Source organism: Balaenoptera acutorostrata, chromosome 8 (assembly GCF_949987535.1).
Source record: "Balaenoptera acutorostrata chromosome 8, mBalAcu1.1, whole genome shotgun sequence".
Classification (NCBI taxonomy): domain Eukaryota; kingdom Metazoa; phylum Chordata; class Mammalia; order Artiodactyla; family Balaenopteridae; genus Balaenoptera; species Balaenoptera acutorostrata.
Genome location: NC_080071.1, coordinates 96490504 through 96505986, shown reverse-complemented (window position 1 = coordinate 96505986; position 15483 = coordinate 96490504). Strand labels below are relative to the sequence as shown.

The window sequence follows — 15483 nt, the reverse complement described above, 5'->3', positions numbered from 1 at the left end:
TTTTAGTGACTGAACAATATTCAACAAATGAATATACCAAAGTTTCCTAAGTCATTATTTTTCAGTATTTCCATTATCCCTATTTTTTTTATATTATAGGTAGTGCTCTTATGCACATCTTTGGGCATATCTGATTTAGTCTCTGCTGGACGATGGCTCTAGAATGAATTTCTAGGTTTGAAGTTACCCATGTGGCCGTGTCAACTTTTGCTAAATTGCTTCCTAAACATAGCATGTCAATTAACCATGTGCGTCAGTTACCTACTGTGCATGAAACATTACCATAAAACGAAGGCTTAACATAACCCACCAGACCGTCTCAGTATTTCTGTGGGTTGGGGATCCAGGCATAGCTTAGCTGTGTCCTCTGCTTTGGGGTGTCACAGGCTGCAGTGAAGGCGCCGGCCAAGGCTGGGGTCTCATCTGAGACCTGACTGGGGAGGGATTTTCTTCCAAGCTCACACGGCTGTTGTCAGGATTCAGCTCCCTGTGGGCTGCTGGACTGAGGGCCTCACTGCTCCGCCAGCTGTGGCTCAGAGGCGGCCCTTACTTCCGTGCCACGTGGGCCTGTCCAGCACGGCAAGACGCTTCATCAAAACACGTATCTGAGAAGATAACAGTCTGCTAGTAAGACGGAAGCCACAGTCTTTTGTAACATAATCACACTTGCCTTATTCTGTTGTTTTGAACCAAGAGGAGCAAGAGGAAAGGATGACACAGGCTGAGAACAGCAGGAGCAGAGACCACTGGGGGCCACCCTGCAGGCTGCTTCCTACAGTGTCCCCAAGGGCACACGCTGTACCGACTTTACCACACCCTCACTCATCCAGAAAGTTCTAGAATTTAAACATTACCTGCACAGTAGGTGTAAAAGACCATCTCCCATTTTATAAAGAAGATGTGGTGCACGTATACAATGGAATACCACTCAGCCATAAAAAAGAATGAAATAATGCCATTTGCAGCTACATGGATGGACCTAGAGATTCTCATACTAAGTGAAGTAAGTCAGACAGAGAAAGACAAATATGATATCACTTATATGTGGAATCTAAAATATGACACAAGTGAACTTATCTATGAAACAGAAACAGACTCACAGACATAGAGAACGGACTTGTGTTTGCCAAGGGGGAGGGGGTGGGGGAAGCTTGGACTGGGGGTTTGGGGTTAGCAGATGCAAACTATTACACAGAGAATGGATAATAACAAGGTCTTACTGCAGAGCACAGGGAACTATACTCAATATCCTGTGATAAACCACAGTGGAAAAGAACATGAAAAAGAATGTATATATATAAAAAAGTGAATCACTTTGCTGTACAGCGCAAATTAAGACAACATTGTAAATGAACTGGACTTCAATTAAAAAAACCGCACTATCTCTTATTTTAATGCCCTCTTCTCCAGTTCGCTGTCTCCCCAGGGCCCCCTGGGTCCTTTGCTCTCAGCTGCTGCTGAGTAATTTCCCAAAAGGCATCAGCTGAGGGCAAGGTAGGGACCTGCCCCCACCGGGGCTCTGAGAGCTTGAAGTGGAGCCCTGTGTGAGGTGGTGAGGGCTCCCTGGGAGGGTTCCAGCCACAAGAAACTGCTGGTATTTGGGCACAACTGCAAGACCTGAACACCCTGCTACCTGGACCGCTTAAAAGCACTAACATTTAGGAACCAATCTTCTTTTAAAGCTTACTGTAAACCTTGTCTGGGATTCACATTTTGCAAGTTTTATTTTACTTTCCTTGTCAGAAGAATGCTGCACGATACACATTAACGTCCACATTGTACAGACAGGAAACTCAGGACCAGAGGTGTGAAGTCCCTTGCTCGGGGTCACTCCGCGAAAGCGGCAGGACCAGGACTCGAGCCCACCCTGGCTGCGGCCCCCGTGTTCTCTACCTCCTAAGCACCCCTGTTCCTCAGCTGGGGCCTCCTAAGGCTCTGTAACAGCCCTCCCCTCCGCCCCATCCCCACCGCAGCCCTAAGCGTGACGGACTGGGCAGGCCCCTCTTCAGCTAGCTGGAAGGGTCTCCCCTGGAAGTTCCAGAAGGCTCGGCTCGGGACCACTTTTTCCTGATAAAAGAGGGGAGGCTGCAAAGTCACCTCTCAGTGGCATGGGGAGAAAGGCTAGAGAGGCCACAGTACAAGTCTGCACCACGGAGCCCTCAGGGTCAACAGGACAGTGTAAGTCCAGGGCTTTGAGAAAGGGATCTGGGGCCAGACTGCCAGCCTCAAATCCTGGTTCTGCCACTTACAAAGCTTTGAGATTTAGGGCAAATTTCTTCACCTTTCTGTGCTATTTGCTTGCCTGCAAAATCAAAAGGATGTTACCAACTTGGGCGTAAATTTAAAAAAATACCTCTAAGAACCTAGCACAGTGTTCCAATTTGGGCGTAAATTAAAAAAAATACCTCTAAGAACCTAGCACAGTGTCTGGTGCCCAATAAAGGCCCCATAAACATGGCTCCGGGGATGCAGCAGGCAGGAGGTCTCACGGGGTGAGGACCACGCACCCATCTGGGACCTAGCCTCTGACACGTGCACACGTGGAGACCAGGAGCCCACATGCATGCGCCCAGCTCCAGGCGTGCTGCACGCGGCCCTGTATCGTGGACACTGGCTGGTGGGGGCAGAGGCAGTGGAGCCTGCTAGGGTCAGGGAGGGGCAGGGCCAGTGCCAGCACCGGGACCCTGGGACTCCCTTCCCCGTATTCTGACCGTGTCGGGGGAAGGGGGGAGTGCCTGCGCGCTGATGTAGCTCTGAGAACCATGAACGTGTGTGGGACAAAACACACTAGAACAGCGTTCTCTGGGGCCCCACGCAGAGCAGTGGTGACTACGGTCCGCAGCAGGCTTCTGAGAAGGAAACACGCAGGGCAGCGTTTACAGGGTAACTTCCTGCCACCTGGCCCAGCTGCAAAGCCTTTCTGGGATCAACCCTGAACTGCTTGTAGGGGCACAAAATATCACAGAATTTGGGGGGGTCAGCCTCCCCTAAAGCCTCTTTAGGACAGGGTCACAGGATTCATAATGGCCTTACCCGGGGCATCCAGCCAGCCGTACTCTAATTGCTCAGAGACCCTAAGGAGCCGGGCCCTTGTGTGTCGGAGCTTAAGAGCCTTGTTCATTTATTCAAAAACGCGGAGAGCCTCAGTCCAGAGCTGTCAACGGGACACACAACGCTGCCCTTGCAGACAGTACATTTCAGCAGAGGAGATGCTAAGCCACGCTCCCTTAATTACTTAATTACCGTGGGCAGCAGAGGCTAGGAAGAGGTGCAGGGCGCGGTGGGCTCGGTCCCTGAGGGTTCCTGCAGAGGGAGCACCTAAAAATCCAGCACAGGGCAGGCCAGCAGAGAGGGTCCAGACGGAGGCCCATGTGGGGAGGGGGAGGGCAGTCGAGGAACCCACTTGCTTGTAGGGCCGGATTCCACAGAGCGGGCCCAGGCTTGGAGGCTCGGCTTAGGCCGAAAACAAAGGGATGCCTGCAAAGGGTTTTAAGCAGGAGAGAACCCAGTCACACCTGAGCTTCTAAGAGCTGGGAGAGGTGGGGAGAACGGCCAGGAAGCCCAGGAACGGCCAGGAACGGTGAGGAACTGCTTGGGGAAGGCAGGGATGGAGCCGACAGCCGCTGGGCAGGGACATCACGAGGCGGGGCCCTGGTTTAGACACGAGGTGGGATGGAGGGGTGAGTGCGGGGAGGTCCAGCCCAGAGCAAGTTCTCAGCAGCAGCTGCCTGCCAGGGCTGCGGCGGGGGAGCTCTGCCTGGGAGTGGACGGGCCTGAGCTGGATGGCGGGGATGCGGGGATGCGGGGAGTCGGGGCTTGCGGCCAGCCCAGCTTTGGAGCTGGGCCGCGGGAAGCGTGTGAGGTCTGGGAACAGCCCCGGAGCAGAGACAAAGTTGGTGACTTGGGGTAGACAGAGCCAACTAAGGGGCCGTCTCAGGGGGTCGCCTCCCAGCCCCACCCACGCTGGGGCCCCTTACCCTCCCACCTGGACGCAGCAGCCGGCCTCCCGGCTCCTGCGTTACTGAGAGCAGCCAGGTGGGGCCCCGTGCCGCCCGGGGCCCTGGGAGAGCGGGTGCTCTGCCCTCAGAAACCTGTCTGCCGGGGCCCAGGGCAGGGACCCTCAGCTCACCCAGAATGGGGCCGGAGTGCTGAGCCCAGACCACGGTCAAGGACCCAGCAGGAATCAGGCCACCCCTGCCTGCTCTCTCCATCCACAGTCTTCTGCAGGGACGAGTGGGCCTCCCGGGCTGGCTTTGTGCCCTTCCTGGGTGTGGCTTAATCCCTTTGTCCCGAGTTACACTGGCACCAGGCCTGAATTATTCAACTCTTCCAGGGAAAACATAACCACCAACAAAAAGAATACATGAATGGCTTGAAAAGATGCCCATCGTGGTTCGTTATTAGAGAAATGCAAATCAAAACTACAATGAGGTATCACCTCATGCTGGTCAGAATGGCCATTATTAAAAAGTCTACAAATAACAAATGCTGGAGAGAGTGTGGAGAAAAGGGAACCCTCCTACACTATTGGTGGGAATGTAAATTGGTGCAGCCACTGTGGAGAACAGTATGGAGGTTCCTCAAAAAACTAAAAATAAGAGTCACCATATGATCCAGCAATCCCACTCCCGGGCATATACCCTGAGAAAATTCTGATTTGAAAAGATTACATACACCCCAATATTCACAGCAGCACTATTCACCGTAACCAAGACATGGAAGAAACCTAAATGTCCATGGACAGAGGAATGGACAAAGAAGATGTGGTCCATGTATACAATGGAATACCACTCAGCCATAAAAAAGAATGAAATAATGCCATTTGCAGCAACATGGATGGACCTAGAGAATATCATACTAAGTGAAGTAAGTCAGACAGAGAAAGACAAATACCATATGATATCACTTATATGTGGAGTCTAAAAAAATGATACAAGTGAACTTATTTACAAAACAGAAACATACAGACATAGAGAAAAGACTTGTGGTTGCCAAGGGGGAGGGGCTGGGAGTTTGGGATTAGCAGATGTAAACTATTAAACATATAGGATGGATAAACAACAAGGTCCTACTGTACAGCACAGGGAACTATATTCAATATCCTGTGATAAACCATCATGGAAAAGAATATAAAAAAAGAATGTATATATGTATAACTGAGTCACTTTGCTGTACAGCAGAAATTAACACAACATTGTAAATCAACTATACTTCAATAAAATAAATTTTTAAAAAAAGCACACATGAGGGACTTCCCTGGTGGCACAGTGGATGGGGCTCCGCGTTCCCAATGCAGGGGGCCCGGGTTCGATCCCTGGTCAGGGAACTAGATTGTTCCTCCCCTCCAGTGCATGCTGCAACTAAGAGTTTGTGTGCCACAACTAAGGAGCCCACGTGCTGCAACTAAGGAGCCCACCTGCCACAACTAAGACCCGGTGCAACCAAATAAATAAATAAATATTAACAAGAAAAAAAAAGAACACATAAATGACCAGGTGAGCCTGGCTTGCTCATCACAACCCTCCTCACCTTTCCTGCTGGGGTCTCCTGCCCAAGGATCAAAAGTGGGGTCTGCAGTCAGAATGGCCATCATCAAAAAATCTACAAACAATAAATGCTGGAGAGGGTGTGGAGAAAAGGGAACCCTCTTGCACTGTTGGTGGGAATGTAAATTGATACAGTCACTATGGAGAACAGTATGGAGCGTCCTTAAAAAACTAAAAATAGAACTACCATATGACCCAGCAATCCCACTACTGGGCATACACCCTGAGAAAACCATAGGTCAAAAAGAGTCATGTACCACAATGTTCATTGCAGCTCTATTTGCAATAGCCGGGACATGGAAGCAACCTAAGTGTCCATCGACAGATGAATGGATAAAGAAAATGTGGCACATATATACAATGGAATATTACTCAGCCATAAAAAGAAACGAAATTGAGTTATTTTGTAGTGAGGTGGATGGACCTAGAGTCTGTCATACAGAGTGAAGTAAGTCAGAAAGAGAAAAACAAATACCGTACGCTAACACATATATATGGAATCTAAAAAAGAAAAAAAAAAAAGGATATGAACCTAGGGGCAAGACGGGCATAAAGACGCAGACCTACTAGAGAATGGACTTGAGGATATGGGGAGGGGGAAGGGTAAGCTGGGACAAAGTGAGAGAGTGGCATGGACATATACACACTACCAAATGTAAAACAGATAGCTAGTGGGAAGCAGCCGCACAGCACAGGGAGATCAGCTCGGTGCTCTGTGTCCACCTAGAGGGGTGGGATAGGGAGGGTGGGAGGGAGGGAGACGCAAGAGGGAAGAGATACGGGGACATATGTGTATGTATAACTGATTCACTTTGTTATAAAGCAGAAACTAACACACCATTGTAAAGCAATTATACTCCAATAAAGATGTTAAAAAAAAAAAAAAAAAAGTAGGGTCTGCTTTATCCACCACCAGAGGGCTAGAGGCAGACAAGCGGGCAAGGCCGCAGCCCCCGCTGGGTCCCGCGTGGGACCCCAGGCCTGGCCCACTGCCCACCTGCCCCGCTCCGCTCTCCTCACCGCCCGGTGAGCCAAGCTCGCCCCCCCCCCATCTCCCCTCACTGCCCTCTCCTCCCCAAGCCCGCTGTGTGCGCTGGCGTCCATAGCCTCGGCTTGGCAGGCCTGTTCCTTCCCCTCCCTCGGCCAGAGCTCCTACCAGGAGGTCTCGCCGGGCTCCAGCAACACCTTCTCTCCCCGGCCGGCCCAGGGGCCCTCCTGGGGCCCCGCCCACCAGGCCTGCGGGGCGCCCGGCCCTCTGCGAGCTGCCGCCTGCGCCGGGTACGCGTCCCTCACAGCCCCACCGCCAGCTCCGTCTCCCAGCCCTGGGCCCGCAGCGGCTCCTCATCTTGGCCTCTCAGAGCCTTTAACCTCTACCACCGCGGGAGGAGGTCGGGATGTGACCGCCAGGCAAACTACGGGGTGACTCCTGCCGCGAGAGGCCGTCGCCTCCTGCACACGCCTCTGGCGGTGACGTGCGGCCTGACCGGCAACGCCGTCCGGAAAAGGCCGGAAGACAGCCTTCCGCTGGTCTACGGCACACCCGCAGGCCCTTCCGTAACGGCCCCCACGCAACCCCGCGATCCCGCCGGGGAGTCCCCATCACCCCCCGTTACAGTGCAGGAAACCAAGGCTCAGATTCATAAAGGGACGTGTCCGAGGTCACTGAGCTCAAAAGCGGTGGCTGGGGGACAATCTGGGCTGCTGAGCTGCGCAGCCGGCGGGTCTGCTGACACCGGGCTGCGGGCGCAGAGGCCCCAGGAGCGCCCCCGCCCCCCTCCTCCCTCCCCTCCCCCCCAGTCCAGGGCGGGGTGGTACCTGCTCCAGCTAGAACCGCCCCTGCCACGAGGCCCTCAGGGGCTGCTGGGGCCGAGCGCCGCCCTCCACGCCTGCAGCACCGAGTCCCGGCGGGCCGTGTAGGGCAGGTGTTTGATGCGGAACCAGTGTCTGGGAACCACGTTCCCGCTGGGCGTGTACAGCTTCTCCCCGGGCCGGCCCAGGAGGCCGCGCAGGGCCAGGTTGCCCGACAGAACCTTCTCGTAGAACTCCACCCCGCCCCGGGCATAGGCTGCAGACAGCGAGGCCGTGCGGCGGTCCAGCCAGGCTTCCAGGGCGTGAGTGAGAGAGTCCGTGGACAACGCATAGGCCACGAAGCCCGCCACTGCCGCCACCAAGTTGAAAGCAGCTCGCAAGTTCATGGGGCCTCCGTAGAGCCCCAGGGCGTGCTTGGCCCCCACGCCCAGCGCCCAGGTGCCCACCAGGCAGGCGGGGGCCGGCAGGGCCTGCAGGGCGGTCGCCCCACTCTCCAGGTACACCACCTCCCTGGCCAAGGCGAACTTCTGGGCGTCGTGGGACAGGGTCAGGGCATCTCTCAGCCGGGCGCCCGCTGGGCTCTGCCAGTCCACTCGCTGCCCGTGGACGACCACAGGCCGGTCAGCGTTGGTCACTGGGCCACCCAGGAAGCTGGCGGGGATGCCCACCACGGCCCCAGCAGGGAGTCTCGGGAAGCCGGCGCTCACAGGCTGGAAGGTGAAGGTGGTGAAGGCCTCGAAGCGGTGGCCCGAGGGGACCCCGATGTCCTGCTGCACCTCCTGGAACAGGCTCTGCAGCTCTGGGGACAGGGGGGCTGGCTGGCCCTGAGGCCAGTACTGGTACAGCCACGGGACCACAGGATCCGGGAAGAGGTGGTACGAGAGCTGAGCCCCAAGCAGGCCTGCACAGGAACCCACCAACAGGGCCGTCCTGTGTCTCTGCACAAAGGCTGTGGCCCGCCACAGGGGACCTGCCATGAGGGCTGCCACCTCTGTAAACCTGGGCCAAGAGAAAGAGAAGTGAGCCAACAGCTCCCCGGGTCTGCCTGCAGACTGAACACCCCCAGGGCCACATCCGCTTTAACCGAAGCCATACGCACGCACGGTAGTCAGAGCACAGGCTCCAGCTCTGCCTCTGCATCGCCCTCCCCACGGGTCAGACGGGCATGTGACAGCGGCCCACCAGAGGGTGTCTGCTCTCAGTGAACACACACGCAACAATCGGTGCCCGGCAAGGTGCAGACACCCTTGAGGGAATGGCTGTGATTACAACTTTGATGCCCTTGGCTAGGCACAGCACCAAGCAACCAACCCCTCACTCCACCACCCACCCCTACTGAGCACGGTCACTGACTGACACATGAAGCACGTTCCGCTCACTCAGTACTTGCTACATGCTCGACACACTTCTGAGAGCTCTGCAGACATTATTTAATGACCGGCTCCTTACACCTCTGTGACTCATTATTACTATCGTCCCTCTTTTAAAGCAGGGAACACCGAGGCACAGACAGGCTAATTGGTCAAAATCCCAAACTAGTAAAGGGGCCGTGCTGTGGGCGGAATTGTGTCCCTCCAAATTCATACGCTGAAGCCCTAACCCCCAGGACCTCAGAATGTGACTGTATTTAGACATAGGATCTTTAAAGAGGCAATTAAGTTAAAACTAGGTCATTGGGATGGGCCCTAATCCAATATAACTGGTGCCCGCATGAGAACAGGACACTAGGACACAGACGCAGAGGAAGGACCACGAGGACACGAGCCAGAAGGTGACCGTCTACAAGCCAGTGGGAGAGGCCTCAGAGGAAACGAGCCCTGCTGACACCTTGAACGACACGTCTCTCACCCAGTTCTCGTCACTGCAGCCCTAGCAGACTAATACAGGCCCAGTATTTGAACACAGGCGTCCACAGCAGATTTTTCACTATAGAGTATTTTTGATGATAAATTACAAACACACAGAAAGGTGGACAAAATAGTATATCATAAACTAACTTCAATCTATCAAGTCATGGCCAGTCTTGCTTTGCCTCTAATCCCACACATACTCCCCTCCAACTGGTTTATTTTGAAACACATTCGGGGGATCCTATTATTTCATCCGAAAATATTTCAGTAAAAATTCACAATTATTTAACTTTAGCTGAAGCTTACTGTCCTCCTGTCCGAGAAATGTTTAATTAGCAAACTAATTGCTGCAAACAAGGGGGCAGCAGAGGAGTCACATCACTTGGGCCTTTTCACCAACGAGGAAACTGAGGCCGGGAAAGAAAGGGGCCAGGCGAAGGTCCCAACGCCCCCAGGACCACCAGCGCCAAGGCCGCGCGCTCCACGGACGCCTGGGGGGTGGTGCCGCCCATCCTGCGGGCAGCCGGGCGAGAAGGGGCCGCAGGACCCTCGCTCCACGCCCAACCCCTAGGCTACGCCCCGCGGCTGGAACACACCTCCGAGGGAGCCCGCCCGCAGCCGCACGTCGGCCCGGCCCGGTCCGCGCGCTCACCTCCGCCTCTGCCGCAGCCCGGGACGCCGAGCACGTGCGCACCGGCCAGTTCTAGGGTCGGGGCTCTGAGGGCGGAGGCAAAAGGGATGGACTCTTGGGGGCGGGGCCGGGACGCAAAGCACGCCGGCCCAGCTCTGGGGGCGGGGCCCCGGGAGCGGAGGCAAAAGGGCGGGACTCTTGGGGGCGGGGCCGGGACGCAAAGCACGCCGGCCCGGCTCTGGGGGCGGGGCCCCGAGGGCGGAGACGAAGGGGTGGGACACTCGGGGGCGGGGCTGAGTTTCCTTCCACACCGGTGGCCTGGACCGCTGCGTCTCGCTCTGGAAGGACCAGCGTCTCCGCGTGGGTTAGGAGGCAGCCATTGGCGGAGCCCCCGTCGGAGCCCAGGCTCCGTCCTACCGCCGGGTCCCGTCCTTTCCCGTCGGGAAGCACTCTCTGCTGGCGGGGGCTCTGAGCTGGATTTTTATTACCATGGCCTCTGCCCCCGGCTCCTCCCAGGTGATCCGCACTGTACACTCCACGGAGCAGCAGCTGCTCTGGGAGAGGGTCAGGGGTCAGCCCTGCCTGCTCCTAGGCCTTTCCTTTTCGCGCTGTCTGTGGCTGCTTTCCCCGAGGACAGAGACAGTCTGCCCAGAGAACCTAAAACATTTACTCTCTGGCCCCTTGCAGAAAAGGTCTGTGGACCCCTGACGTACAGGTGAAGGTGTGGGCAATTTGCTGGTGATGGACCAAACATTGTAAAGTCACAGCGAAGTTTGGGACGCCTGCAAGGGATGGGTGATTGGGACTAGATTAGGGGATAAACAGGAAATAAATATAGGGATAAGAACCTGGGGAATGATGGATTACAGGGCATCTGATGATGGTTTTGTTTTGTTTTTTCATTGTGGTAAAGTACACATAATATTTACCATCTTAATTATTTTAAAGCGTATGGTTCAGTGGTATTAAATACATTGTGCAACCATCACCACTGTCCCTCTCCTTAACTCATCTTATAAAGCTGAAGTTCTACATCCATCAGACAGTAACTCCCATTCCCCCTCCCTCTACTCTCTGGCAACCACCATTCTACATTGTCTCTATAATTTTGACCACTAAGTATCTCATGTGAGTGGAATCATACAGTATTTATCTTTTGGTGATTGGATTATTTCACTTAGCATAATGTCCTCAAGGTTCATCCATGTTGTAGCATGTGTCAGAATTTCCTTCCTTTTTAAGGCTGAATAATATTCCATTGCATGAATATGGGAGATTTGGCTTATCCATTCACCTGTTGATGGGCACTTGGGTTGCTTCCACATTTCTGCTACTATGATCATGCTGCTATGAACATGAGTGTGCAAATATCTCTTCAAGACCCTGCTTTCAATTCTTTTGTGTATATACCCGGAAGTAGACTTGTTGCATAATGTGTTAATTTCATTTTAAAATTTTTTGAGGATCTGGCATCCTGTATTCCGCAGGGGCTGTACCATTTTTATTCTCACCAACAGTGCTCAAGGTTCCAATTTCTTCACATCTTTACCAACATTTATTTTCTGTTTTTTTTGATAGTAGCCATTCTAATATGTGTGGTGGTATTTTGTAGTTTTGATATGCATTTCCCTAATGATTAGCGATTTTGAGCACCTTTTCATGTGCTTATTGGACATTTGTATATCTTCTTTGGAGAAATGTCTATTCAAAACCTTTGTCCATTTTTGAATTGGGTTGGGTTTTTTTGTGTGTGGTTGAGTTTTAGGAGTTCTCAGTATACTCTAGATATTAATACCTTATCAGATATATGATGCAAATATTTTCACCCATTCTTGGGTTGCCTTTTTACTATGAGGATATTGTCTTTTGATGCACAAAATTTTAAATTTCCTTAAAGTCCAAATTGTTTTTCTTTTGTTGCCCATGTCTTTGGTGTCATATCCAAAAAATTATTGCCAAATCCAGTGTCGTGAGATTTTTGCCCTATGTTTTCTTCTAAGAGTTGTATAATTTTAGGTCTTACACTTAGGTCTTCAATCCATTTTGAGTTAATTTTTAAACATGGTGTTAGGTAAGGGTCCAAATTCATTCTTTTGCATGTGGATATGCAGTTTTCCCAGCAGCACTTGCTGAAAGACTGTCTTTTCCTCATTGAATGATCTTGGCACCTTTGTCAAAAATCATTTGGTCAAGAAAAAAACATCATTTGATCATATATGCCAGAGTTTATTTCTGGACTCTCTATTCTGTTCCATTGGTCTATATGTATGCCTTTTTTTTTTTTTTTGTAATTTTTATTGGAGCATAGTTGATTTACAATGTTGTGTTAGTTTCCGGTGTACAGCAAAGTGATTCAGTTATATATGTATGTCTTTATGCCAGTGATCACAGTGTTTTGATACTGTAGCTTTGTAGTAAGTTTTGAAATCAGGAAGTATGAATCCTTCAGCTTTGTTCTTCTTTTTCAAGATTATTTTGGCTATTCAGGATCCCTTGAGATTTTATATGAATTTTAGGATGGGTTTTGCTATTTCTACAAAAAAAAAAATGACAGGGATTATATTGAATCTTTAGATCACTTTGGGTAGTATTGCCATCTTAATAATATTAAGTACACAATTTATGAACATGGGATATATTTCCATTATTTATGTTTTCTTTAATTTCTTTCAGCAATGTTTTGTAGTTTTCAGTGTACAAGTCTTTCACCTCTTTGGTTAAGGTCATTCCTAAGTATTTTTCCTTTTTGTTGCTGTTGTGAATGGTATTGTTTTCATAATTTCCTTTTCAGATTGCTTATTGTTAGTATATAGCAACTGACTTTTGTATGTTGACTTTGTATCCTGCTGAATTCATTTATTAGCTCTAACAGGTTTTTGTGCAATCTTTAGGGTTTTTTAAACATAATTTCATATCATCTATGAACTAATTTTGCTTCTTCCTTTCCAATTTGGATGCCTTTTATTTCTTTGCCTTGCCTAACTGCTCTGGCTGGAACGTCTAGTACTATGTTGAATAGAAGTGGTGGAAGTAAGCATCCGTGTCGTGTTCCCGATCTTAGTGAAGAATCAGTCTTTCACCATTGCTGTGGATTTTTCAAATATGCTTTTATTATGTTGCGGCAGTTTCCGTCTATTCCTAGTTTGTTGAGTGTTTAATTCATGAAAAGGTGTTGAACTTTTCAAATGTTTTTTTAAAATACTTTTATTTTTTAATATTTATTTTTATTTATTTGGTTGCGCCGGGTCTTAGTTGCAGCAGGCGGGCTCCTTAGTTGTGGCATGCAAACTCTCAGTGGCAGCATGCATGTGGGATCTAGTTCCCTGACCAGGGATCGAAACCGGGCTCCCTGCAGTGGGAGCACGCAGTTTTAACCACTGTGCCACCAGGGAAGTCCCTCAGATGCTTTTGCTGCATCAATTGAGATGATCATGTGGTTTTTGTACTTCATTCTGTTAATGTGGTGTATTATATTGATTGATTTTCATATGTTGAACCATCCTTGCTTTGCAGGAATGAGTCCCACTTGGTCATGATGTATGATCTCTTTAATATGCTGCTGAATTCCTATTTTGTTGAGAACGTTTGCATCAATGTTCATAAGGGATATTGGCCTGAAGTTTTCTTTTCTTGTAGTGTCTCTATCTGACTTTGGTATCAGGGTGATGCTGGCTTCTAGAATGAATCAGGAGGCATTCCTGCCTCTTCAGTTTTTTGGAAAAGCTTGAGAAGGATTGGTATTAGTTCTTTAAATATTTGGTAGACTTCACCAGTGAAGCTGTAGGCTTCAGGGCTTCTCTTTGTTGGGAGATTTTTGATTACTGATTCAATCTCCTTACTTGTTATAGGGCTTTTCAGATTTTCTATTTTTTCCTGAAAATTTTTCTGAGGGGGCTTTTGGGCATGAAAGGAATACTTAAAGAGTTACTTATGTTTTATAAATTTATTTATTTATTTTATTTATTTACTTTTGGCTGCGTTGGGTCTTTGTTGCTGTGCGCAGGCTTTCTCTAGTTGTGGCGAGCACAGGCTACTCTTTGTTGCGGTACGCGAGCTTCTCATTGTGGTGGCTTCTCTTGTTGTGGAGCACGGGCTCTAGGGGCGCAGGCTCAGTAGTTGTGGCACGCGGGCGCAGTAGCTGTGGCTCACGGGCTCTAGAGCGCAGACTCAGTAGTTGTGGCGCACGGGCTTAGTTGCTCCGCGGCATGTGGGATCTTCCCAGACCAGGGCTCGAACCCGTGTCCCCTGCATTGGCAGCAGGTGGATTCTTAACCACTGAGACACCAGGGAAGCCCACTTATGTTTTAATTACTATTCAGTTGATTAAAGTATCAAGTTTAAATATCTCGTATCTCTTAAGCCTGAAAGCCTAAAACGTCAGTTTACAAATATTGTTATCTTAATAAATTCAGTGATCTTCGTATGAAAATAAGATTTTGTTTCTCCCTATTCTTTGGTTAGCCTTCAGTTAACCATGGGCTTTACAGATTAAATCTTCCTTAATTTTACCCCACAATTCTGTACTTAATTGATCAAACTCCCTTGGGCATCTCAAACTATACTTTCAAATTTGATTTAGCCGACTCTCTTAAATACACCAATAGCCACCCCGTCCCAAGTAGTCTTATTCCCGAGTCAAATCTAATAAGCAAAATCTTACTAAACCGTTAAGCAACTCTTATAAATCTAATAAAATAGACATAAATCTAACAGATTCTCTTACCTGTTTTAAACATTTTAAATGAAATACATATAAAACAGTAGAATAAAACTAATTATTACAGATAGCCTACCCAGCACCCAAATATCAACCCAGGCAGATTCTTTTATTCATCCAGACACCACAAATGTACTTTCCTAACCCAGGGGCACAGAGCAATCCTCTCGGGCCACTGCACACTGAGGTGCTGGAGGCTTAACTCTTGATGGGATATTCTTGCCCAGGACCCGGGTCCAGAATGATTTCCAGGAAGATTCATCGTGAGTCGGTATTTATTAGGCTGAGTCACTATGGAGATAATTGGACTTCGCAAGCCTGTGTCTTTTTTTGTAATAGTAAAATCTTCCATAATTCTTCATTGCCTGAGTAGAGCTGATAAGATTCTACAATCCCCTACCAGGGGTGCAATGAATATTTTAGCTGTTTGATTTGTAATGATGAAATTTTGATGTTGACCAAAACTTGAACATAGTATATAGTATACACACAGTCTGGCTTTGTCGACATACTGTAAACATCATTATAAACTTGTACATGCCTTTTCTTTTGTTTTTGTAGCATGCCTGATATGGCTCTGCAGAGAACTACTGCTTTCTTTCTAGTCCCCAAATTGTCACAAGCTGCTCCGTGGGAGCCCCTTTCAGCTGGCTCCTTTATCCTTTAAAACTGCCCTGGATCATTTTGAAAGCATACCTTCTTTCTGGTACCACACTGGTGCTCCAGGCCCATCTTAATTATCCTTGTCCTAAGACATAGGATCAGACACTTTCCAAGGCTCCTTGCTTCCTTTTGGGGAACTGTACTTGAGACCAAAAATCCAGGCGCTTTGGGCGTATGTTAGACCACTCTGCTTGACCCTGGGAGTGGGCGATAGCACAGAGGCCACTTTAGAGGCAGGCCCCGTAAAGATATATTTTTAACATGTCA

At 49.8% G+C, this 15483-nt stretch overlaps 1 protein-coding gene across 6 annotated transcripts in view; it reads right to left on the bottom strand.

The window, feature by feature from the left end:
* The window catches only part of TMEM177 (transmembrane protein 177), a 20686-nt gene extending 10728 nt beyond the window's left edge, over nucleotides 1-9958 (bottom strand). Inside the window, exons 1-2 of one of the 6 annotated variants that reach the window (XR_009009100.1) lie at nucleotides 9858-9919; nucleotides 283-605 (exon numbers count right to left, since the gene is read on the bottom strand). Coding sequence is in view for 2 of the 6 variants with exons in the window: in XM_057551704.1 (XP_057407687.1) it covers nucleotides 7397-8332 (936 nt within the window). In the remaining 4 variants the exon portion in view is untranslated. Of the gene's footprint in view, nucleotides 1-282; nucleotides 606-7356; nucleotides 8355-9801 lie in introns of those variants that run through there. The other 5 variants (XR_009009098.1, XR_009009099.1, XM_057551704.1 and 2 more) reach the window with 5 other exon arrangements.
* Nucleotides 9959-15483: the final 5525 nt, after the last annotated feature.